Source organism: Musa acuminata, chromosome BXJ1-8 (assembly GCF_036884655.1).
Source record: "Musa acuminata AAA Group cultivar baxijiao chromosome BXJ1-8, Cavendish_Baxijiao_AAA, whole genome shotgun sequence".
In the NCBI taxonomy this organism is placed as follows: Eukaryota; Viridiplantae; Streptophyta; class Magnoliopsida; order Zingiberales; family Musaceae; genus Musa; species Musa acuminata.
In genome coordinates this window covers 45,095,156-45,118,323 of record NC_088334.1, presented here as the reverse complement: position 1 = coordinate 45,118,323, position 23,168 = coordinate 45,095,156, and the positions used below count along the sequence as shown (strand labels likewise).

At 38.9% G+C, this 23,168-nt stretch overlaps 5 protein-coding genes across 7 annotated transcripts; 4 read left to right on the top strand and 1 right to left on the bottom strand.

Moving 5' to 3' along the window:
- The first annotated feature begins 470 nt into the window (after positions 1-470).
- On the top strand, positions 471-3,801 carry LOC135588137 (ethylene-responsive transcription factor 1-like). 3 transcript variants are annotated; one of them, XM_065080117.1, is made up of 3 exons: positions 471-852; positions 2,547-3,418; positions 3,523-3,801. In XM_065080117.1, exons 1-2 carry the CDS (start codon positions 594-596, stop codon positions 3,371-3,373), a joined length of 1,086 nt encoding a protein of 361 aa, XP_064936189.1. In that variant the 5' UTR covers positions 471-593; the 3' UTR covers positions 3,374-3,418; positions 3,523-3,801. The 3 variants fall into 3 exon arrangements, with proteins under 3 accessions (XP_064936189.1, XP_064936188.1, XP_064936187.1); XM_065080116.1 differs by having other exon boundaries at positions 2,511-3,418; XM_065080115.1 differs by having other exon boundaries at positions 2,508-3,418.
- A 1,074-nt stretch (positions 3,802-4,875) lies between these two features.
- Positions 4,876-5,641, bottom strand: LOC135588138 (18.6 kDa class III heat shock protein-like). The gene is made up of 2 exons (XM_065080118.1): positions 5,308-5,641; positions 4,876-5,227 (listed from the first exon to the last, which is right to left on the bottom strand). Exons 1-2 carry the CDS (start codon positions 5,557-5,559, stop codon positions 4,967-4,969), a joined length of 513 nt encoding a protein of 170 aa, XP_064936190.1. The 5' UTR covers positions 5,560-5,641; the 3' UTR covers positions 4,876-4,966.
- Positions 5,642-7,753: 2,112 nt separating this feature from the next.
- Positions 7,754-8,385, top strand: LOC135589167 (auxin-responsive protein SAUR76-like). Its single transcript, XM_065081462.1, has one exon. The coding sequence runs from the start codon at positions 7,818-7,820 to the stop codon at positions 8,238-8,240; it is 423 nt and encodes a 140-aa protein (XP_064937534.1). The 5' UTR covers positions 7,754-7,817; the 3' UTR covers positions 8,241-8,385.
- A 7,030-nt stretch (positions 8,386-15,415) lies between these two features.
- Positions 15,416-18,296, top strand: LOC135588135 (uncharacterized). The gene is made up of 6 exons (XM_065080113.1): positions 15,416-15,718; positions 16,064-16,157; positions 16,356-16,429; positions 16,503-16,559; positions 16,641-16,844; positions 17,952-18,296. The coding sequence occupies exons 1-6, from the start codon at positions 15,614-15,616 to the stop codon at positions 18,072-18,074; spliced, it is 657 nt and encodes a 218-aa protein (XP_064936185.1). The 5' UTR covers positions 15,416-15,613; the 3' UTR covers positions 18,075-18,296.
- A 154-nt stretch (positions 18,297-18,450) lies between these two features.
- Positions 18,451-23,023, top strand: LOC108953512 (dormancy-associated protein homolog 3). Its single transcript, XM_065080114.1, has 6 exons — positions 18,451-20,755; positions 20,890-21,027; positions 21,253-21,404; positions 21,795-22,256; positions 22,332-22,434; positions 22,644-23,023. The coding sequence occupies exons 4-6, from the start codon at positions 22,034-22,036 to the stop codon at positions 22,669-22,671; spliced, it is 354 nt and encodes a 117-aa protein (XP_064936186.1). The 5' UTR covers positions 18,451-20,755; positions 20,890-21,027; positions 21,253-21,404; positions 21,795-22,033; the 3' UTR covers positions 22,672-23,023.
- Positions 23,024-23,168: the final 145 nt, after the last annotated feature.

Here is a 23,168-nt window from a genome sequence, read left to right as displayed (position 1 = left end):
TCTCATTAGTTGTAGTATGAAACTCCTCACCACACTACTAACTTAATTATTAGTCCAAATTTAGCAATTTTAGGTTATAATAAATCATATAATTTCCCTTATTCTAGTGTTTTAAAGACAATTTTCTTTAAAAAAATGTGTAATTTAGATTTTTCTCTAAATGAGATTTTTTTATAAGAAAATAGCCTTTAGTTGACACCAAATAACATCCTATAGCCATTATAAAGTGTATTATTCTCACAATGATGGCATGACAGTGATCTTCTCAAGCTTTCTCCATGAAATATTATATTTGGCCATCACAATATGCTTATGTATTGGGAATTTTAGTCTCACCTACTCATGTATTATACTGTATTTTAACTTGTTTTCATGGTTGATAATTTCTATTTCTATTTTATACTTCTTCCTTGTTTTTAGTCATTAATTCCAAATAATTTAATACTATATAATCTTTCTCTCTCACTCTTCCTCTCTTAGAAGAAGGTTTGGCTGCTACTGTGCTCCCTGTTGTTCTCAAAAAAAGGAGCTCCTTTTTTGGAGTGCGTCGTCGAAAAAGGGAAGAAGAGTCGAGGGGAGTGTGAGGATCGAAGATGTGCGGAGGAGCGATCATTTCCGACCTCATTCCGGCAACGAGGTCGGCGCGGCGGGTCACCGCGGACTACCTGTGGCCGGATCTGAAGAAGGGGGGAGCCAGTGGGGCGAAGAAGAAGAGGAGGAGCGGCAATCGCCGGGCTGTGGAGGTGACCGAGGATGATTTCGAGGCCGACTTCCTGGAATTCGACTACGAGTTCATGGATTCCGAAGTGGAGGACGAGGTGGAGGATAAGCCGCTCGCTTTCGCCTCCAAAGGTATCCTTGCTCTGGGATTTTTGTACGCTACGTTGATGAAAAATTGATTCTTTTTGCTTGTTCTTGTCGGAGAATGATACTAGGATTTGACGATTTTCCCATGTTCTAATTTCTCCATTATATCTATGATTTGATTTTTCTTTGATCTTGTTAGATCCCATCAGAAATATGGTCTTTCTCTCTTGTTTATCGATCATACTGTATTGAGATTTGAAGGCTATGCTTCTATTCGATCCTACTCTACATTTTGGAAGCTTCATAAGCCAAGATCGGATTTTTCACCTCGTCTCCATTTATCTTTTTTTTTTTTTTCTTCCGATCGTGACTTCAGATTTGAGAATCATTTTTGAACAGTAAAGATATTTTTTTCCTTCTTTTTTGGAGACAACAATTGTTTTAATTGTTCCAATTTTCTCTTATTTTTCCACGGGGAAGAATATTGTATGAATGTACATATGTAATTATCTTTCAGTATTGTGGTCTGCGTTCTTCGTCGTATTCTTTCTATACAGTGAAGTTCATTGTTATAATTAGTAGTTGTATATGACTTCGTTAATGATTGCTAGCAGCATAGTTAATGGGCTTCCAGTTTTGCTTCTATTTTCCATTGCAAATTCTAGTGAAGTAAATTCGGTTGTTATTTTTCAAGTAATCGGCAGACTGAATCATCCATTAAGGCCATGCAAATATTGCTGATCATTCAATGCTAAAACATTGTGTTTCACACATGTTATCACTCATAAAAAAAGGTTGGTGATCGTCAAGGTTTCCATAAATTAATAGCTGGTATTCAGTATAAGAACTCTGAATCCTGCTTTTCTGCCTCGAATTATGTTGTGAACTTTATGTGATTTTTAAGAGATCAGCAGAATCATGTGTCGTGGATGTTCATGGATTCAATAACTTCTTATGTGAAAAAAATGAGAATTAAGCTTGTGGGATTCTGCTGTAAGTTGTACTTTAAACATATGTCAATTTGATCTATTTGTACTTGAGGCCTGTAAGAGACTCATGATTTGTTTGATCTGAGGAAAAACATGTTTACTTGCAATCTCATAGAAATGGTTTTTGCTGTTATGGATAAAATAAATGTTTGTTCTTACCAATTGACTGCCTAGGTTACATGGAGATGCCTCTCCTTAAACCTTCGTTCATTGAGCGTTCTTCTGGTTTCCAACTAGTTAATTCACTCTTCTTAATCCTGCAATTTGCTACTATTGTCCTGGATGCATTATTGATGATCAAGAACTATGAGTTTCACCTGGACAAAACTTGGATAATTATAATTTTGTTCTAGGAAAACTGGAAAACCAAAGGTGAGAATTAGTCATTCTTTGCTTGATCGATGTTTTAGGCTATTTGGTTACGGTTTTATGATCCTTAAAAGCTCATATTCGTCAATAGGATAAGAAGATGAAGAAGTGTCCTTAAAAAGTCCTTGTGAAACTTATGATCCTTTGTTAGTCCTTCATCCCAATGTTTTCTACTTAACTCTCTTAATTTGGTATTTCTGCTGTGATTTCATATTCTTCATTAGATTTTAAGATGATAAGATAATTCGGGTCATCACCCAATCCTTATGGGGCCAAGTGGTCTAAATTTTCGTCCAAAATATTGTCGCACTAATTTGTTATCTGTATTCTATTATGCTGCAGCAGTCACTCTGAAATCTGTAGAATTCAATGGACCTGCAGCTAGGTCTACTAAAAGGAAGAGAAAGAATCAATACAGGGGAATCCGGCAGCGTCCTTGGGGAAAATGGGCAGCTGAAATTAGAGATCCTCGTAAGGGGGTTCGCGTCTGGCTTGGAACTTTCAACACTGCTGAAGAAGCTGCAAGAGCCTATGATACAGAGGCCCGTCGTATCCGTGGCAAGAAAGCCAAAGTGAACTTCCCTGATGAGGCACCACCAATTGTACAAAAGCGCCCCCTCAAATCAAATGTAGCCAAAGCACCTAAACTGAACCCATCAGAGAAGCTTAACTTCAGCCAATTTACAAATTACCTGAATGAACCAGATCAAGATTTCTACTCTGCTTTTGATTTCATCGATGATAAGGGACCCATCAAGCAATCCATAAACACATGTTCCTTCTCTGGGATGAAACCATCTCCACCTACTGATGGACCTGCAATTAACCTGTCCTCTGACCAGGGAAGCAACTCTTTTGATTGTTCTGAATATGGCAGGGAAGGCGAGGCTAAAACTCCTGAGATCACATCGATTCTTACTCCAACCATGACTGAATCTGAAGAATCAGCATACTTTGAAGGTGCCCAGCCGAAGAAATTGCGAAACAATGCTGGAGAAATGGTGCCTGCTGAGAACTCTGCTGCTAATATTTCCCAGGAGCTAGCTGATTTTGAATCATACTTGAAATTTCTGCAAGTACCTTATCAGGAGGGGGGCTCCGATGAATCTATTGAGAGCCTTCTCGGTAATGATGTGACTCAGGATATGAACGGTGTGGATCTCTGGAGCTTTGATGACCTGTTTCCAATCACAGGCAGTGATTACTGAGGAACTACATCTTCTCACAACTGGTTCTGTAAACGAGATGCAAGCGTAAGTGTCTTACAGGAGTACAAAATGTTTAAGCTATTCATTTCGTATATGTCTCGTTTTTCTCTTCTTTGAAAGCAGCTGTCCCTTTTTTGTTTTCGTTCCAGGAATCAACGCTGGCGACGATACGGAGAACCAGTTACGCTATATATGATCACTGGTCGGAACTTTGGTTAATTCTATTATCCCCGGTGCTAAATATCTTATGTTATGTTGCCTCCTAAATGTTCCTGTTAAACACTGAGACTTGGTTATGCTTACTTGTCTGGTGGCTATGTGGAAAATGGAACAAATACTGCTTTATATCTATGTTTGTCATTGTTACTCTTGGAGATGCTTGGACATGATGGTGCTTTTCTTGTGAAGTTAAACAGTCAATCCTTCAAGACTCTTGTTGCTATTTTGCTATGTAGGGTTTTTGTTCTTATGGATTGAGCTTGCATACCATAGGCTGTTGGGGAGCTGAAATCTGTTAGGCATTTAAGCTTTTACCTTATCCTTTTTCTTTTAGAAAACTGAATTTTTGTTAGAACATATGGTTATATCTGCTAAAATCCATCATAGTCTCTCTGTTGCTTCTGTCTAAATAATTTTCATTTCTTGCAAACTATATGGAGCTGAGGTAAAAAATTAGCAATTCATAAGGCTTAACTTTGTCTTTGTTCAACTAAATATACATGGTTTGTTTAGCATTTGAAGTGCTTCTATAATGTTGAGTGTTAGATCTGAATTGAGATATAGTAATAGGCACTTATATTACTTACTACACATAACTAGTCTTCTTTGTATATCATTTAATATTTTATTTTTATTTTTTTAAACTATTAGATGTGGCTATGCTTTAATCATTCAAAAACACATTCAAAAAATTACAAATATGAGGTCAAGAGGCACATTAAAGTTTCCTTTAGGGTTATATGTGCACTCTCCAAGGCAGACAATACACTATTCACCTCTCCTATAATATGTGATGCAAAGTTGCATTCATGCCTATAATTGGATAAGGCAAAGCTGAGAGATAATCTTCAGTATCACACCAAAAATAGCTCATCTGCAGCTCTTCCCTGTGTATAAGATACATGAAAAAGCTCTTTCAGATCATTTGTCCTTGAGAACAAAGAATAACATGATTGCAGAAGAGAGTTAGGGTTCATAACAAGGAAACAATGTTTCCAATTTCCCTACTGCACTTGTAGAGATCAGCAATTATCTATGGGGCTTAAAAAGCCCTGACAATTAAATGATATTTCAATTGAAGAGTTAAGTTAATTAGATTTACAACCATTTTTCTTTTCTTTTAATTTAGATGTTTCTACTTCACCTCATGGGAAACGGGCCTTAATTAACGGGTGTAAATTGGGCCGGGCATTATTAGCCCACAAACCCGGTTTAATTGGCCCATCCTAGATTTGCACGTCCTTTTTCGGAGTCAAAATTAGAGCTTTTTAGGAACGCGAATCTTCGAAAACAGGAATCTAACATTGCAAGAAGTCAACTTTCTACATCTCCGAAGCGCTTAGAAGTCGTACGAGTGTCGGGACAACCCGACGTTCAAGCTATGTTCACCTCCACGGTTCTCGTCTTGGGCTCGGGCGGCGGAATCTTCCCCACGACGACGGTGAGCACGCCGTTCTCGCACTTGGCTGTGATGCCCGAGGAGCTGGCGTCTTCCGGCAGCCGGAATTTCCTCAAAAACTTGACGGGCGCGCTCCTCTCCAGCAGCAGGTACCGGCACCCTTCCTCCTCCCCGTCGTCCCTCTTCCTCTTCCCGCTGCTCTTGATCACCAGAATCTTCTCGTCCTCCAGGGTCACCTGCACCCACGCGCGTCGTCAGCGAAATCGCCACCCCGCAGCTGGATCAAATCGTGGCGGACGAGTAGAAGAATACGTACTTGGATGTCGGACTTGGACAGGCCGGGGACGTCGATGACGAAGGTGTATTCCTTGTGGCTCTCGAGTATGTCGACGGGTGCGCTTCGGAGGCCCACCCCCTCCTCCCCGTTGCGGCCGCGGCCGTTGCCGCGGTGTGCGTCGTGCGGCCGCACGGCCGAGGCGGGGAAGCCGAGCTTCTCCAGCGTCTCCGGGAGGTGGAACAGGTGGCGTACCGCCGAGTCGAAGAGTGCAGAGTCGGCCGTCAGGCTCATCCTTCTTCCTCTGCGTGCGTGCGTGCGTGCGTGCCTACGAGCGCTTCCTGTTCGATGCTAGTCCTTGTAGGGCAGGGAAGAAGTGCCGATCCGTAATAAAAAGAGGGAAGAGGAAGGTTCCAGAGGTGATGAGGTGTCCTGCACCGGTGGATGATCCAGAAGAATCTGGAAGGGACTGGGCCTTATATTTTGGCCTTTATCTGCGCTTCTCAAATTTTCTTTTATCATTTTTCTTGAAAATAAAAATAAGGTAAAAGATTATGATATTATTTTTTGATGATTGTCTAAACAAATATTTATATTCTTTGTATTTAACGATTGATACCCTTTTTGTTTTTGGAGTTTACTATTTAGAGGTTTTTTTTCTATTCATAATTTATTTATTTATATATATATATATATTTTATAGTCGTCATATGCACCCTATTATTATCGACTCTTCCTATTGTTCACGAAACTTACTAAATAGTTTACACTAGATTTAGCATATGACATCTTTTGAGTTAATATAATTATCTAGAATATAATATTTTTTAGATTATTATAGAATGTATATAATTTTAAAAATATTAAATTATTATAATAATATTAAAAATTATTTCTCAGCTCCTCCTTTTTTATATTTAGTTCATTCCATTTCATCATCTATCTTTTTTTTTTTTAATCATTTTACGATTCAAAGGAGGAGGAGAAGAAGAAAATGATAAAAAAAAAGAAAGAAAAGAGGTTTCTAGATAAAGATTAAAAATTTTATTAGAATTAAATTATAAATTGATAATATATACATCTATTTAAAAGATATAACTTAGAAATATTCAAAGTTCTTGACATGAGAATATAAATAACAAAAAGGAGATTGCAAATAGTAATCTCGATTTGCAATCTCCTTATCTATTTTCAAATAATATTCAAAATACCCCTTCAAATTTTTTTGTCATTTTTTTGCCTTTTTCTTTTACCAATTTTAGATGGTTAAAATATTTTTATTTGGCTCATTTATAATATTTTAATAATATTTATAGTATTTTTATTAAGATATTAAAAATACTGTAAACACTATTAAAAAACACTGTAAGTGATATTATGTCGTGTATTTTCGATTGTCATTAATCATAAACCATTATGATATCATATTTTTTAGGTTTATAGTTGGTTTGGTTGAGATTAAAAGTTCATTTACATCATTTTCAGTAGTTTCAAGTAGGCTTTACAATGTTTTTATTGTGATGACTAATTTTTTTATTTATTTTTATTTTGATGATATTAATTTTAACTATTATAAATACCTATTTGATGATATATCAAGTGATTTCTAGTGTATTTTTATTCTATTTAACTTATTTATAATATTTTTAATTAAATTTTATAGTATTTTTATTATGACGATCAAAACACTATAATAAGTCAAAAATACTATAATGAGTCAAAAAAATATAATTAGAGGCAAAAAGCTAAAATGAGAATACCAATTGAGAAATACCCAAAATATGGGTATTTTCTAGGAAAATCACCTTATTCTTTTATTTATTGATTAGCAAAAAAAAAAAAAAAAGGCCTGCCTTCTACCATCATGTTTAATTAAGCACTTGATAGAATCAAATCCCACAAGTTGACAAACTCATGTGTCTACAACTCCCCCCCTTTGCATTCGATTAATGTGACTGCTCCAAAAAGAAATGTTCTTTTCTGTTGTCTGAATCAGCTCAAAGTTAGATGATAACAGTACTCTTATTTCTTTCATTTACTTGTTCATGTTCGTCAAGTGTCAGGTGTCGATCCAAAGATCGAACACCGTACATGTTTCACGAGTTGTGTGATATTGTGTTAGATTTCCAACACTCTGTGCCTCAAAAACCTTTGTTTTGTAGGAAGGGATGGAGTTGACAGGAACATTGCACCCTTTCCTGGGATGAGAGTTGTTCTTAGCTATCGTGATGATATGTTATCTGCAATGACAAGTATTTATTGTTAGTGGTATAATTTGTTTTACGGATTCAAGACTTCAATAATGACAGCAAGAAGGATAAGGATTTGTGTCGTGTAGGTATGTTGTTGAGATGAGGCTCCATTATTCCCAGTTGGTTCATTCACTTCTTGTCGTCTGGAAGGTGGTGTCTGCGCCATTGGTGGCCTCCGGTGGGCTCCTCATTCTTCCGCCTCCTCCTCACTGCTTTAAATTCTCACACCCATCCTATTAAACCTCCACCCAACGCCTCTCTCTCTCTCTCTCAGAGACAGACACTTGGAGATTTGGATTAATGGCGAAGAGCGGCAATGGGAAGCTAGGCAAGCTGAGATGCATGATAAAGCGTTGGCATTCATCGAGCAGGATCACGAGCTCCGCGGCCGGGGGGAGAGGCTGCGGCGGCCAGTCGTCGAGGCCGCAGGAGGACGAGGCGTGGCGGTCGGCGTCGTTCAACGGAGACGCAGTCCCGCCCGGGCTCCACGCGGTGTACGTCGGCAAGTCCCGGCGGCGGTACCTCGTCAGGTCCGACCTCGTCGACCACCCGCTCTTCCGCGTTCTGGTCGCGAGGACCGGAGGGTCAGTTGGCGGCAGCACCGGCGCCGGGACGGTGGTGGGCTGTGAGGTGGTGCTCTTCGACCACCTTCTGTGGATGCTGGAGAACGCCGACCCCCCACCGGACTCACTGGACGAGCTGGTGGACTTCTACTCCTGCTGAAGACACATTAGATTCAAAGCTAAATTATCAGATCTTGTTCATCTCCCAATCGCCTTAACAGAATAATTCTGACATCTTAGCGCAATCTGTTCCTGTTTGTGTGCTTATCAATCTCAGATTTGTAAGCTTCTTGCTCGACCAAGAACAGACGATGAATCCACAGGAGACTTCATGATCAGTACTCGAGACCTCATCTTTATCAGAAAAGAACAAAACGCATAGATACTATTAGCTGTGAGATCACTTTTAAGGGCTGGCATTGCACTGATGCCGGAAGTGGGCTCGACCACAAGGAAAAGAACTACGAGACTAAACATCATGAACACATTCCTACTTAGGTTGTTGGTTTGCTTAGGAAAAGACCGGACATTGTTGCCACTTTATGCTGTCCTCCTTGAGGGTTAGGTTAGCCATTGTTGCTCCATCTTGTGCCTTTTTCTTCTTTGCACTGCAACCAATTCTACTAGATGGAGAAACACGATCTTTTCTAAATAATCCCGTCATCATGGGACCAAAATCTTTGGCTTGTTTTCCTTGATATCCACACGACCTATGCATCAAAAAGAAGCTTAAGAAGTCGGGCAAGCGAATCCACTGCAGATCGCCATGCATGCAATGTTGCAGATGCAGGTCCTGAGCATCCAAAAGGAAGCCAGACACAGAGAGAGAGAGAGAGAGAGAGAGAGAGAGAGAGAGAGCACATGGTTTGACGGTGCACGCAGTGGGTGTCTGAGGAGCACATGGTATGCTTCATGATTCTTTGGGTTTTCTGGTAAATAAAACAGGACAAAGATCCCTCGTGGGGGCTCCCAAATCCCTCCTATGGCCCTGATCAGATCTTTGTTGTCCTAATGGATAAATCCACGAGAGAGTGAGTATGGTCTCGGCCCCAAGAATTCTACAAATCATTGTTCAAACACAATGAGCTCGATGTTTATTTTTGTGCTGCTGGGCTCTATCTGTTGGGTCTTGATTGATTCGAAGTATCAATCATATCATATACCCTCCATTATACTTTAGGAAGTCTTGTTTATGCCGGAGTGCAATGTGTGTCTTCTGGAACTCAGATGACTACAACCTGTATGAAAAATCCATCGAAGAGTGTCTTCAAAGCTTTCGCTCGAGTATCGCTAGATGTTTTGGCCACGAAAATCCTGTTAGGGTGTTCTGTACGAGTTACCCACGGAAACACGACGGTCACATCGGTTGTCCGCTTGATTATGGCTCATCGAGTGTGAGGGGACTCATTGCCGACGACATGTCGATCATCGAGAGACGCATTGGGCAGGAAGGCCACGTCAGGAGCATCGAGCGTCGAGGGATGTATTGGCCGTCGAGGCTGCGTCGCGGTGCATCGTATGAATTACCTTATTATGACGCATCAAATGCGAGAAAATAGTTTTGTTTAGGGAGTACGGATGGAAGAGATAATGTCGATTGCTTGAGAAGTCACAAGCATCCTCGACATCCATCAGACTTTGGGTTGTTTTTACTTGGAAGATGCGATGAACCTAGAATGTTGGGGCCGACGAGGCAGACTTGGAATATCGCGACAGTCATCTTAGAGATAGGACACGCGGGTGATGGTGGAGGCCGTGGATGAAGCTGCAAATGTGGCGCCGAACGAGGTCAAAGTTGGGGATGCAACATCGAGGGACAGCGGCGCATGGGTAGCGGCACCAGCGACGTTGGGTGGTACTGCACCGGTGGCTCAACGCAAGCCTTGTTGCTCACGGACGATGTCGCATGGAAGACATTCGGCGATTGGCCACGGCCAATGATGCAAGGCCCAGCAGCGGCTTCAAGCAACTAAAATGACAACGAAGGTGACGACGATAAGCTACAGCAGTAGTGGCAATGGTAGCTGCAGCACAAAGGCATGGAAGCGATGGGCAGTGTAGCGGAGCCATGGATGGTGAACAACGGCATCAACAATAACAAGGGTAGGAATAGTATGGTCACAAGGAAGGAGAGGAGAATTCTAAAATAAAAAATATATATTCGAAGAATAATAATCAAGAATATACTAGAAAATCAATATATGATTAATATAATTCGGTAAATTACAACACCCTTCAGTTCAAATCTCTTTATATGCCTTCTAACATAAATTCTAAAGAATTTATATATTTTCTTTTACCTTTTTAAGAATCCTAGAGATAACTTTCTTTTAAGGCCCGAAAGAATAAAGAGGCTCTAGAGGCTCTATAGAATAACTCAGGAATACTTAAACATTTCTCGTATCTTACTTATATTCTCATCAAAATCTAAAAATACAAAAGATATTTATAAAAGAATTAAATCATAATTTATAATATCTTCTTATTTCACAAGGACTTCTTATATTAGGATTCTTTGACACTAGTTCCAAAAATCTTTAAATACTTATTAATTCAAATAATAACTTCTTTAGTGAGTATTTTATCCACTTTTATGCCTTCTAAAAAGAGAATATTTTTACTTCATGCTCTTTCAATGTCGCTCATCTTTATTGAATCTTTGATATCGGATCTCTTAGGATTTATATCGCTTAGAGAGGAGGAGGGGAGAATTTTAAAATAAAAATTATTTAGATACTAATAATCAAGAATATATTAAAAAGTTGATGTAACATTAATATAGTTTGATAACTCCTTATCTGCATCCATAGAGAAAAATCAAATTCTTCATCATGTGAATTCAAATCCTCTTATATATCCTCTCACATAAACTCTAAAGAATTTATCTATTTTCTTTTACCTACTCTAAAAGTCTTAGAAGATAACTCTACAAGTCCTAGAGGATAGCTCTCTTTAGAGGCCTTAAAATATAAACCCTTAATAATTAGTGTTATAATATTTTTAATCAATTTTAAAATTCGATTGAGAAAATAATATGTTCCAAAAACTCAATTAATCAAGTTAGAGTTACGAGTAAAAATAGTAATACTAAATCATAAATAAAAGATAAATAAAATGAGGCAAACCAATTTATAGTAGTTTTGTTTTCCCACCTACATCTATTTCTAATTTCTCTTCCCTTGAGATTACCACTTTCACAATTGATCTTCTTTTTAACGAGTGAAGATCGACTATCTTTTTTACAACTTTATTCTTTTTCAAACTTGGGAGATAACCCTTACATCAGTTTTTTATAAAAGATCTTGCACATCCTACAACTTAGTATTATAACCAAACTCAAAAGGAGGAGGAGACTCAAATCATGATAAAAAAATAAGAGCTTATAATATTTTACTATCTTAAAATGAATGTTTTATCAACTAAGTCTAAATGAGATATTTATAGACCCCAAAAGACTTCAAATACGAAGTCAAAATTTTAAATCATTGAAATTTCAAGATGTAGGTGGTACTACCATTGACATTGGGCGATACTACTATCACAGCTTTTGACATGAGTCATAAATCTAGACTTCGATGGTACTACCATCGTACAGTTTAAATTTTGAGCAATACCATCACTACCTTAGGTGTTACCATCATTGCCTTAAATGGTATTATCAACAATAGTATAATAGTTTTATGTTGTCAACTAACTCAAAATTTCGACCCATGCTTTATATAAGCCACTCATCTAGCTTTCTAACCGGCCCAATTTTGACCCAAACCTTAGCTACAAGCTGAGGCTCAAAATTAGCTCGAAATTGACTCAAATTGATATTAAACACTTTAATTTTAACTCAACAACTTCAACAAGTACAACATCGAAGCCTTTATCATGACTTCATATCTTACGACCCTTCGTATGAATCTTTGGCTCATCATCTTATCCCTGGTATATTGCTTACTCCTTTAAACATGTCGTCTTCTGTGGAAAAATCTATATGCGATATCACATACACAGCGGAAGAACATAAAATAAAATATCATATTTTCAAAAAATGTGTTTGTCATCGTGCGAAGATTGATGCGTAAAAACTCATAAAATTAAAAATTATGCATACTAGGGAGATTATGTTACCTAAGGAGATCATATATTCCTGAATTCCCATATATCCATGGGAGAGGATGAATGAGGTCAAACGTCCTCCTCTCTAGCGAAGATCTACACGGTAAGGGCTATGAAGATGCTCCTCGAATCACTGTCTAAATCTCTACACTTGCTATCTAAGAAGGAGAAGGGGAGAGGAGAATAGGAGGTGGCAACCAAGAAGCCTTAGCCTATGATACCTTGTAGTTCTCTCATGTTTATAAAGGCCCCCTATCAACTTAACTCTAATGGATCCTACCCTATTGAGTATTATATCTCAATCCAACTACCCAAGTCTCTTATATTAGTGGATCTCTATCCAAGAATCTCTCATTTGCTCTTATTGGATCTCATTCATATGATCCAATAATTCAGGGGCTTATTGAATATCTAATAAGATAAGGGCTCCGACGGATATCTCAAATTCGAACCTCTACTCGTCGCAATACCTACAATATGTGTATGACCCTCTATGCTAAATATTAAGCTGACAATGAGTCATACCTGTTAGAACTCTTTCTAGTTGAGTGAATCACTCGACTTATTGATTACGGACGTATTAAGCCACTACGTCGCAGTCCCTAGACAATACAGGGGAATCCAATCTTTTGAACATATCTGTCCTTAGTTATCGTATATATGTAATCTATCATCCATCTAATATCTCAAAGATTGTATACCGGGCATGGTGTTATCAAGTCCATATGATTTTTCCTTGAGTCTCGCTATAATCGGATTCTTCTATAGAATTCTTTTTCTCTAAATCCGAATGACCCTAACTAGGGATTTATTTGAGCAAGAACACATAAGATATCCCTCTCATGATATCAAGAGTGGATGATCCTCTATCGATACTCAATAGCCCCCGTAAGGTTGTTTGTCACTCCCGATAACTAACTATATTAGATTTGGAACTTTCAGACCTATAAGTCCGATATCAAAGAGTGGAGTACTCATACATGATATTTTTGGTGTCTCTCAAAGTCTAAGGACCAAGTACACCATTCGGACGATGAAATCACTGTATGACAATGAGATATCATCAACCATTCAGCATTCCGTGATCGGATCAGTCTGTGAACTCATTCTCCAATAATCACATGCACTATAGCCCTAATGTTCCCACACGAGCAACTATGAGACCAACCACTTCCATTATCTTGACGAGTATACAGCATACCAGTCTATTCGATTATCTCGATGTCCCTCTCAATAACCTATGACTAAGGTTATTAGAGTCTGTATTTAAAGGTGAATCAATCTCATTATCGTGATCTCATTACGATCCGATTCTCATTGCACAGATCCATGACATCACAATATATTTATGTATGCAACAAGTAATATAAAGTAATAAAATACCAAATAATATAATAAACATAAGAACTATATATTATGTCACATATGTTATCACTCATGCGATTGGCTTGTAGGGCACCTATAACTAGCATCTTCGTCGTGATATCCGATCTTCTATTGCAATATTCGATCCTTCTTGTACGATGTTTGAACCTCTAGCACAAAGTTCATTCTTTAGCATATCGACCAATCCTCCGGTTCGACATTTGCTCATTCGGTAGTCCAAGTATATAATAGACATATTTCTTGTATCATTTATTTCAAAAGTATATTAGTCTAATAAACATAACGATTGATTTCATTATCAAAAGTCCGAGATTCAACATCTTCATCCTCCTAAGACACTAGCTCTAAGAATCCAAAAATATTTGTCAATATCAATAATAGCAAATAATATTTTAATATGTAATGAAAATACAAGGCAACATAAGCAATAGTGACTTTGGGTGGTGATAGCATAATTAAAGATAATATTAGCCTCGAGCGACAATGGATAGTAATGATGTTAATTCTTGATCAATGGTACAATGGAGGGTTGTAACGACTTTGAGCTACAATGTATAGTAGAGGTAGTCCGACGATGTAGCGATGGACAGTGGTAATAAGACAGTGGCAATGTAGGGTTACTTTCCAAGTAATGACGTCTTCCTTCTAGCATCAAAATATTAGTATCAAAATTTATCATCAACCTATATAACAAAGTTGAAATTGAGCTGAGCAATCTCACTTCCCAAACTAGATCTTTGAGAATGTAATGCTCCTTCATGATGCCTCTATGTCACTTGCAAAACTTGCATGTAGTTTCTGATATGATCATTCTAATACTTAAATCAATTTGAAAAAAAAAAAATTATATAAATATTTTTTTCTTTTCACTCATGCTAATGTGGGAGTCTAACTGACTACGCTATATGTATCAAATCTAAATTGATCTAAAATATTGATCATACCTTATATAATATATATCGATGATGATAAAATCAGCTTGATTTGATTCAAAGTCTTATGCGTAGAAAACTCGATGTGACCCAAAGGGAGATTTGAATAGTAATCGATGTTCATAAGATTAAAATCAAAAAAATCTAATGAGAAGCAAGAATCTCGAAATGAAAAGTGAAAGTTTTGAGTAAACAATATCTAATGTATGACGTAGTGAGCTTTTTATAATGGGTTTAACTCGAAAAAATATGATATGATATGAATAGAATATTTCTTTGATATTTAATATTAGGTTGATATTTACGTGGCCCAATTCTTGATCAAGGTTCATTTTTACTATGTTGCTACGTATCGAATGGACGAATATTTCTTATATAACACTGTATCTTAATATATCTCCTTAATTGGTCAAATTATATTCAACATAAAGTATTTATGTGAGATCGGATTCCAAGTGGCATATGTGCTAAAGTTAAAATTATAAGAATAAATATAAAAAAATAATATTATTTATAGAGACTTATTTATATGAATTTTTTTCCAAAAAAAAAGGAAAACAAAACGTTTCATTTTCTCGCGTATGAATTTGTCCGTTTTCTCCCGCCCCGGCTTTTACCCGTTAAGGGAGGCTTTCCGCCACCTCTCCCGCTCTCTCACAGCTACAGTGGCAATCCCGTAAATGTCACGGTGGAAGTTGGTGTCCAGAGCGGGCCTCAACCACGGAACTTTCTGGAGAGGCGACAAAAATATCTTGTATTAACCGATCTGGACCGTCGGTACGCATCATGGACACCCATCCTACGGTGGGATCACGGTTCCACTCGAGGCTGGAAAAGATAAGGGTGGGGTGATAGTTACCGCGGGGGTGCCCTGCTGCCACTTTAAAGGGGGAGGAATGATCGAGAGGAACGCACCGATTTCCTGTGGGGGATTCGTGGAGGGCGTGCCGTGGGGGTTTCTCGAGGCTCTTGTAGTTACGTGTTGGGGATGAATGGGTTGGTACTACTACGTGTGTGAGTTCTTCGACTTGTTCTATCCAGGTTTGCGGCGGCGCGAGGAGGAGGATAGAAGCGGAATCTGCTTTTCGGTGGCGGTGGTTTTGCTGCAATGGCGGGCGACATGGATGCAAGCGGCGATTTCTACTCGGTGCTGGGGCTGAAGAAGGAGTGCTCCGAGGCGGAGCTCAGGAATGCGTACAAGAAGCTCGCTTTGGTATTGTGCTGAATCGAGAATCCCCACTCTTCGTCATGATCGTCGTTGATCTCAGACCTCCATACATCAAAAGTCGGATCTTTGGAAGAACGGCAACTTTTGTCTATAATTATTCCTCTGAAGGCTTGGGGTTTTATGATCTTTCCTTTTGATCTCGATATCATTGATTCGTGGCGCAAGGAATCGATGCGACCTGCGCGTAATTCTATTGCGTCACTCAACTCTGAAACCTTTTTCGTTTTGCTTCGTTACCTTCTTCTTGTTGGTCGAGTAGAACTTTTGGAATCGACGCGAACTCTTTGTTTCTACTGAAAACTCTCATCTTTTCCCTACTGTTCGCGACAGAAGTGGCATCCCGATAAGTGCTCGGCGTCGGGTAATGAGATTCGCATGAAGGAAGCGAAGCAGCAGTTCCAGGAGATCCAGAAAGCCTACTCTGGTTCGTTCCCCGTCTTTTCCTCCCCTCTGCACCCACCTTTTCCCTGATCTCTACAGACCATGTCATCAAATGATGACAAAGATACGAAGCTAGAGGTATCTGCTCCGTGATTCAGCAAAATCGTAGTCTGCCCGTTCCATACACACAAAAAAGAGGCATTTTTATGGGTTCCCGTTCTTCTGTCATGTTGAGGCACAGTTCTCTCCGACTCCAACAAGAGATTTCTGTACGATGTTGGAGCCTACGACAAAGACGACGACAAAGACGAAGAGGTAAACCAACTTTTACTTTGGTGCGATTCCTCGATTTTTCCTTTGTTTCTCTCGATCACCCCTTTCGTCGCAGGGGATGGTGGAGTTTCTTGGGGAGATGGCGCAAATGATGAGGCAAACCAAACGCTGTGTAAGTCCCTTGTCTTTGAGTTGCTCTGAATTCATCTCATTTACGCTTCTTCTCGTTTGAGGCGACGGGGCGTTGGTGCAGGGGAGCGGCCAGGAGAGCTTCGAGCAGCTGCAGCAGATGTTCGTGGAGATGTTCCACGACGATCTGGACGCGGGATTCTGCGGCTACTCCTCGGCCACCTCGGGCGCGGCGTCCTGCGGCAACAAACGGGACAACTCGGCGATGGACTCGGGCAAGCGGAAGCCGGACGAGTTGGACCCGGCCGCCATTGGGTTCTGCCACGGGGTGAGTCGCCGAGTCCACTCTTCTCATCCCCCCTCCTCCCAGGGATCTCCACGTACCTGCTGCTGCTGCGGGTCCCAAACTTGCAGAGAAAGTTCTCAGTACTTGTTCCTGCACCCTTGTGTCTCTCTCACATGTCCATTGAGTTCTTCATCTTCATCCATACAGCTATGCACTGGACTCACCCAAGCATTTCTTGGCTACTTGTCCTCCGAGTTCATCCTACCAACATTGTTATAGGTTACATTGAATTTAACATGCTACAGAAGTTGACAGTTCATAGGATTAGGTCAATCTTTATCACATACACATATGCAACATATAGCAATCAGTAACACAGAAAAAGGCACTTATACTGGTGTTGATGTGTTAGCAATGGCACACCAACATGGTGCTTTCATTGCATGTGGAAAGGCAAACATATCACACTCAATTCACTATTGACATTCATGCATCATTGGTTTCCTATATGCATTTTGTGTGTTCACCATGCATTACTGTTTGAAATTTAGATATTTTCTTCAGAGCACTACTTGATGTAAAAAAAGTGATTCATGACAGTCATAGCATTTATTTGCCTACTAAGTTGATTGCTTAGCTTGAGCAATCACCCTATTTAGCTTGACAAAAAGAGTGGTTCCTGTAGTAAGATTCTGAAGCAAGTGGATGTTGGTATCATCTCACATCATTTTGAGCATGTTTTTGGTTGCCACCTTTTGCTGGAAATACACAAAGTAGCATGCCAGAAGAGGCAGTTCATCAGATGATATCTGGTTTCTGCCACATAATTTGACCTGGCAGGCTGATGATTTGTGGAGGTTGAGAATGATAGAGGCATGGCTTTACCAAGTCAGATCGGGACACATCTACTTTATAACTTCAAATATAGCAACTGGAATGAGGTGGCTTCTTTGAGAGAATAATTTTAAGATGTAGGATAATCTATAAGTTGCCATGCTTGAAGCAGATTCAGACAGCTAACTATGCTTGCCACCTTTTTAATCCTTCTATCTGAATGCCTTGCAACTTCTTCCATGTTTTGGATCAGCACTTCTGTATGGTATAATATTTTTATTAGTCACCTTCTGAATTTTAAATCTGCATTGGCAGACAAAGGATGCAGGGCAATCCTCAAAAGGAAGAGGCAGCAACAGCAAGAGAAGGAACGGAAGAAAGCAAAAGGCATCATCCAAGCATGACAATTCATCTCACAATGCTAAGGTCTCAGCTTAGAGTTCTAGAATTGCACCTGTATTTATTTCACTCTTCTGAGTGTTTCAGGTAAAACTTCCTACCCTGCAGTTCTTCAACCTTGCACTGTAGAAAATGATTACTAGTAGTAGTGGTAGGCTGGTAGACTGGAACTTGTAATTGTAGGATGGTCGGAATGGTCCTCTGCTCAATTTCATGTACTCCTTTTATTCAAATAAATTTCTCGATTGAAGACTTATCAAATGCTTCTTTACCAAGTTAAATTATAATTCAGCTAGGTTAGGATGACAATGACCACCATATATTAAGTTTTGCTACTAAAGGATTTGAATCCATTTGGTGACACACAGAAGAAACAGGCATTTATTCAATGAAACCAAACCCATAAGCAGACTTATCATAGTAACTTTACAATAGTAAAGCAACACTATGCCACAAGAAACTTGTAAGAGACATCTATTTGGACAAATTTGGGAAAAAAGTTGAACAGGATGTGCTGAAAGCAAATTATGTACTGAAAGGTAAACCAATGTGGACAGGTGCATTCACATAGCTAACTTATCAAAGATTTAAAGAACTCAGGACTTGTAGGTTGGCCTAATACAAACCCCTAAAAGTACATGAACAAAATAGAAGAAAGAAGGGGAGGGAACAAGAATACTATTATGTCCAGATTCAAGGTTCTTGCAGTGACAATTCCAAATAAATGCAGTGTCTAAGCTTGTAAGTGGTTGCAATCCAACTTAGTGGTTCCCAAAAGGCAACAAGGGAAGCTTTTTCCCCTGTTGACAGGACAAGAGGTATCAGATACTCGAGTTGAGAGACATTGTCCTTTTGCATATACAACTAAATCGAAGAGATGATCCAGGTAAGATAAAAGAAAGACAATAAGGTCCCAAGGGAAGTAACTGAGCCTCTGTCCCTTGCAGATATATGTGCCTGTAGGTCTATAAGTTTCCTGTAGTGCAGAGATGCTATTAAATGAGACTAGAGCAAGTGGCACAGTTTAAAAGATCTAAGCTGTTTCACTTTTCTTTCTTTTGGAGGATAACCTTATCCTCATGACTTGATGTCCCTTTACAAGGTCTACCTTGTAGACATACCAAGATAGAGAATAAGCATTAGAGCAATTCTACATAGAGTGCATGAATCAATGCACTTATTTGTTCTTTTTTTTTTTTTTTTTTTCTGTTTGTTGGTATTATCTATATTTCTTGTCTATTTTTAACACCAAAAAATTGGTAAGCATGTGGGTGTGTATGTGGGTATGTGTGTGTTCTTATTTACACTTGGGATTTCGGCTCGCTTAATTTTTTTTTATAGGAAGTTTTATCTCTCTCTCTCTCTCTCTCTCTCTCAGCTTTGTTTTCTGCTTTTATTTGCTATTATTATCTTGCTTCATTACTTCAGAGGGCTTCCTCTTGTCGTGGTCTATATTAATTTGTTGCATTCTCTTGGATTTTCCATAAGGAAGTAGCTAGATTAGAGGGGTAACTAAGATCTCTGGCCCTCAAGTAATTGGGACATTATGGGTCATTGTTGTTGTTGTTGTTGTTGTATTTCTTCTAATAGAAACCTCTGGTTAAATATGTTACAGTTGACATAAAATATTTTGTTGTCGTTTGTTAAGAAAATATGCAAATCGGGAATCCATAAGAAATAAAGGAACTCTTTTTCCTCTTTGGGTTGCATCCTTTATTTGATTTGGCTTCGAGTGATGATCTCTTAAAAAAAAGAAAGAACTTCTAGTGTATTACAATTTAGAATCAAAGAGTAAGACATTTAAGCAATTTAGTTCCATGAACACAGTCATTTCTAGCTTAGCAGTCATGTCTACATTTAGAATAAGGAAAGTCTGAGTTATCAAAACAATAATCAATTTTGATGAAACACCAAAGATGGAGAATATAAGAATATTCATGTTAGTAAATAAAACAATCTCCTGATGGGATGGGTGTCATCATTTTTATTCTTTTTTTGAGAACTATTTAGTTGTATAGAGTAGGTGAAAAAGAGATGCATACTGGAAATTCATTATGATAGCATATTTCTATAAATCTTGTTCACTGTTGGAAATGATTGGTCTCTCCTGTATTCCAATCCATCAGAAGTTATTTTCCCCTTTTAAATAGCCTGTGCAAGCAATTCTACACATTCTGAGGGCAAAAAGTTAAAGCTGCAATAGGAGGAAATAGCACTTTTGGCAACTTGTCTATTCATGATGAGGATCCTAAGGGATGAAAAATCCAAAGCTCCCCATGTCACCTTGCCTTATCCACTTTGGAATATTCTGGATCTTCTTGTCTCTAGTTATATGATTGAAGTAGAAGGGCAGAAGAAGGAGAAAAGGAGTGAAAAAATAGGGTTCTTATGCCCCACATAACATGGCACACCCGAAATGGAAAATCCATGTTCATGAACTTGAGATAGATAAACTAAAAACCAATTGGATCATGTTCAGAACCTTCACTTTCAACTAGGGTTGTGGGAATCCATGGGCTCTATACAGAAGCTTCCTGTTCTTCCCTCCTTGTATGGAGATTAATTCCCAGAAAAATAGATTATGGAACCTACCATTAATAATAATTGTCTGTTTTTTTATTCTAGTCAGATGGTCTTCTTGTTGAAGATAGGGAGGTGAGAAAGCTCCTCCACTTCAGATACCGATTGTCCTAACATAAATTGGTTGACCTCTCCAATGGGTAACTTCAGTTGTTGGCATTCCTCTACTTTGAAGAATATTTTCTCTTCTTTTTAAGTTGTGTTTGGTACAATCAATCTCTTACAAATATGTAAGACTAAATTGCTTGTGCTTTGTCTTCAAAAAATTTCTCAGGCCAGCTACCAGAAACTGAAATTAGATGCCTGTCACAATTAGAGTTATCAGTGGTGGTGACACTGATTTCATGAGTGACAACAAATGGATGTGGTGATGAGCTTTTATTTCCAGCTCCAGGTTTCTTATCCACTTAAGGTAGAATCAAACAGTTAAAATTCTCTCTTTTGGATGGAAGATTAAGCAGTTAGACTTGAAGCATCAATTGTCTATGTGAATTGTGTTTTGTGAAAGCTTCTGATCTTCATGCAAAACCTAGAAAAAGTGATTCTTTTAGTATCTACTTCCAATATACATGCAGATCAATACTGTGAGATGGCTATATCATTTTTTGCTGATGCTTATTTTGCTTGTATGAACCAGAGATATCACAAGGGTCTTCCCAATAGAGAGACCACTTAAATCTGGTAGGCCTTGTGTAGCCTACTAATTCCAGAAGCATATCATCTTGACATCAATTGGCTCTCCCTCTCAGCTCCTTGTTTCAATAAATCATACACAAAATTGGTCCTCTGGTAATGAGTTCAATCAATCATGTTGAAAAATATTCTTTGAATTTTTTTTTTTTTAGAAATATTTTATTCATCAATTTTTATAAATAAGAGTCACTAAGTATTGTCAAAATCCTAAATATTTTTCTCTTAAACTCATTTTTTTTAATTGAAGTGAATTATGTATAGGCAAATTTACCCTTTTCTTATACATATTCTGCAAGTGCCTACTTATTAGGTATATGTGTTTAATGAATGCATTAACTTGAAAATAAAAAAAAAGACCTACAGTTAGAGGTAAGCTAAGGTTTTTTTTTTCCCAGTGGAAGGAAAGAGATATAGAATCCATTTTTTGTGTATAATTTTTACTTAAAAATAGAGGTAGAGGAACTACTAATGGAATCCATATTTTAGGGTAAGGAAAAGAATAGAAAATTGAAGGGAGGAAGCCAAATCAAGCCCAAGCTGAGCCAGCCAATTTAAAGGGTTAATTTTGACCAATTTTGACCTTATTCAAAACAAACCCACTGCCGTCCTCGATAAATGCCAACCTCAGCTCCCTCCGATCTCCCAACACGAGAGCGCAAAAGTCTCTCCTTTCGGAGTCTCAAAACTCTTCTCGAGGGAGAAAGAAGGAGAGCAAAGCAAACCACATGGGCCTTCTCGACCAGCTGTGGGACGACACCATCGCCGGCCCCCCGCCCCTCCGCAAGCTCCGCAAGTACAACTCCTTCTCCTCCTCCTCCTCCGCCGCCGCCGCCGCTACCGCTGCCGCTGCCGGCCAGGTCAGCCGCAGCATCACCATCCTCCGCACCCCGGCCTCCTCCCCCCGCTCCCCCTCCTCGCCGACCAGCGCCCCCGACTCCCCCGTCGCGCGTGAGTTGTCTGTTACGTGGTTGTCGAAGGTCCAGTAACATGAAAAGTTCGTCTTTTGAACCGCTTCTTCTGCAGCTCCGGGGCCGAGAGGAGACTGGAAGAGGCTGCAGAGGAAGTCGGTGCCGGCGGCGGAGGGAATGCAGACGGTCGAGTCCAGGAACCCCACCGTCTACGACTGGTTCGTCCCTCTATACCCCTTTCGAAACATAAATTCTTTGCACAGGAAACCCTAATAATCCGTACACAAAAACTGCTATCTTTTTATGTGTAGTTTTCCACAGGAAACCCTAATTCATATTTTGCTCGTAATTATTCATTCATTTTGGCACAATTGGCGGCTGTAAACAACTTTGATCCAACTGTTAAAGAAAGAAACTTGGATTGCAGGGTGGTGATAAGTTCCCTGGAGAAGTGACCCTAATCTGAAATGGAGGAGAGGAAATCAAAACATCAAATGAAGCAAACAAAAGAGTTGCAGTCAGCTTGTGTTTCTTCATCTGTATGTAGGATGTAGAATTGTGTAGCTGGAAATGAAGCTACCAAGGGAGAGAGGACAAGGATAGTTATGTAGCAAGTATTCATGTATTCTGACCATGTCACACTGGTTTTTTATTTTTAATTTTTTTTTACCTTCTCCCCATATTTTTTTTCTTTTTTCTTTGTAATTTTTATGTTATTTCCCATGTAAATTGGTGGGTGGTGATGTAACATGCAATTCAATGCATGTTATCCATATATGGCTAATATGGATATCCATATGTATCTTATCCGACCCGTCTAAAATGTGTTAATTATTTAATGATCAAATTTGAGCTAGAATATTCTAGAAGGTCCTTTTAAACTATTTCCTTCATGTTATGTCAGAGTTGGTGAAACGAAGACATGTTAATATTTCTTCTTTTTATAGAGGGA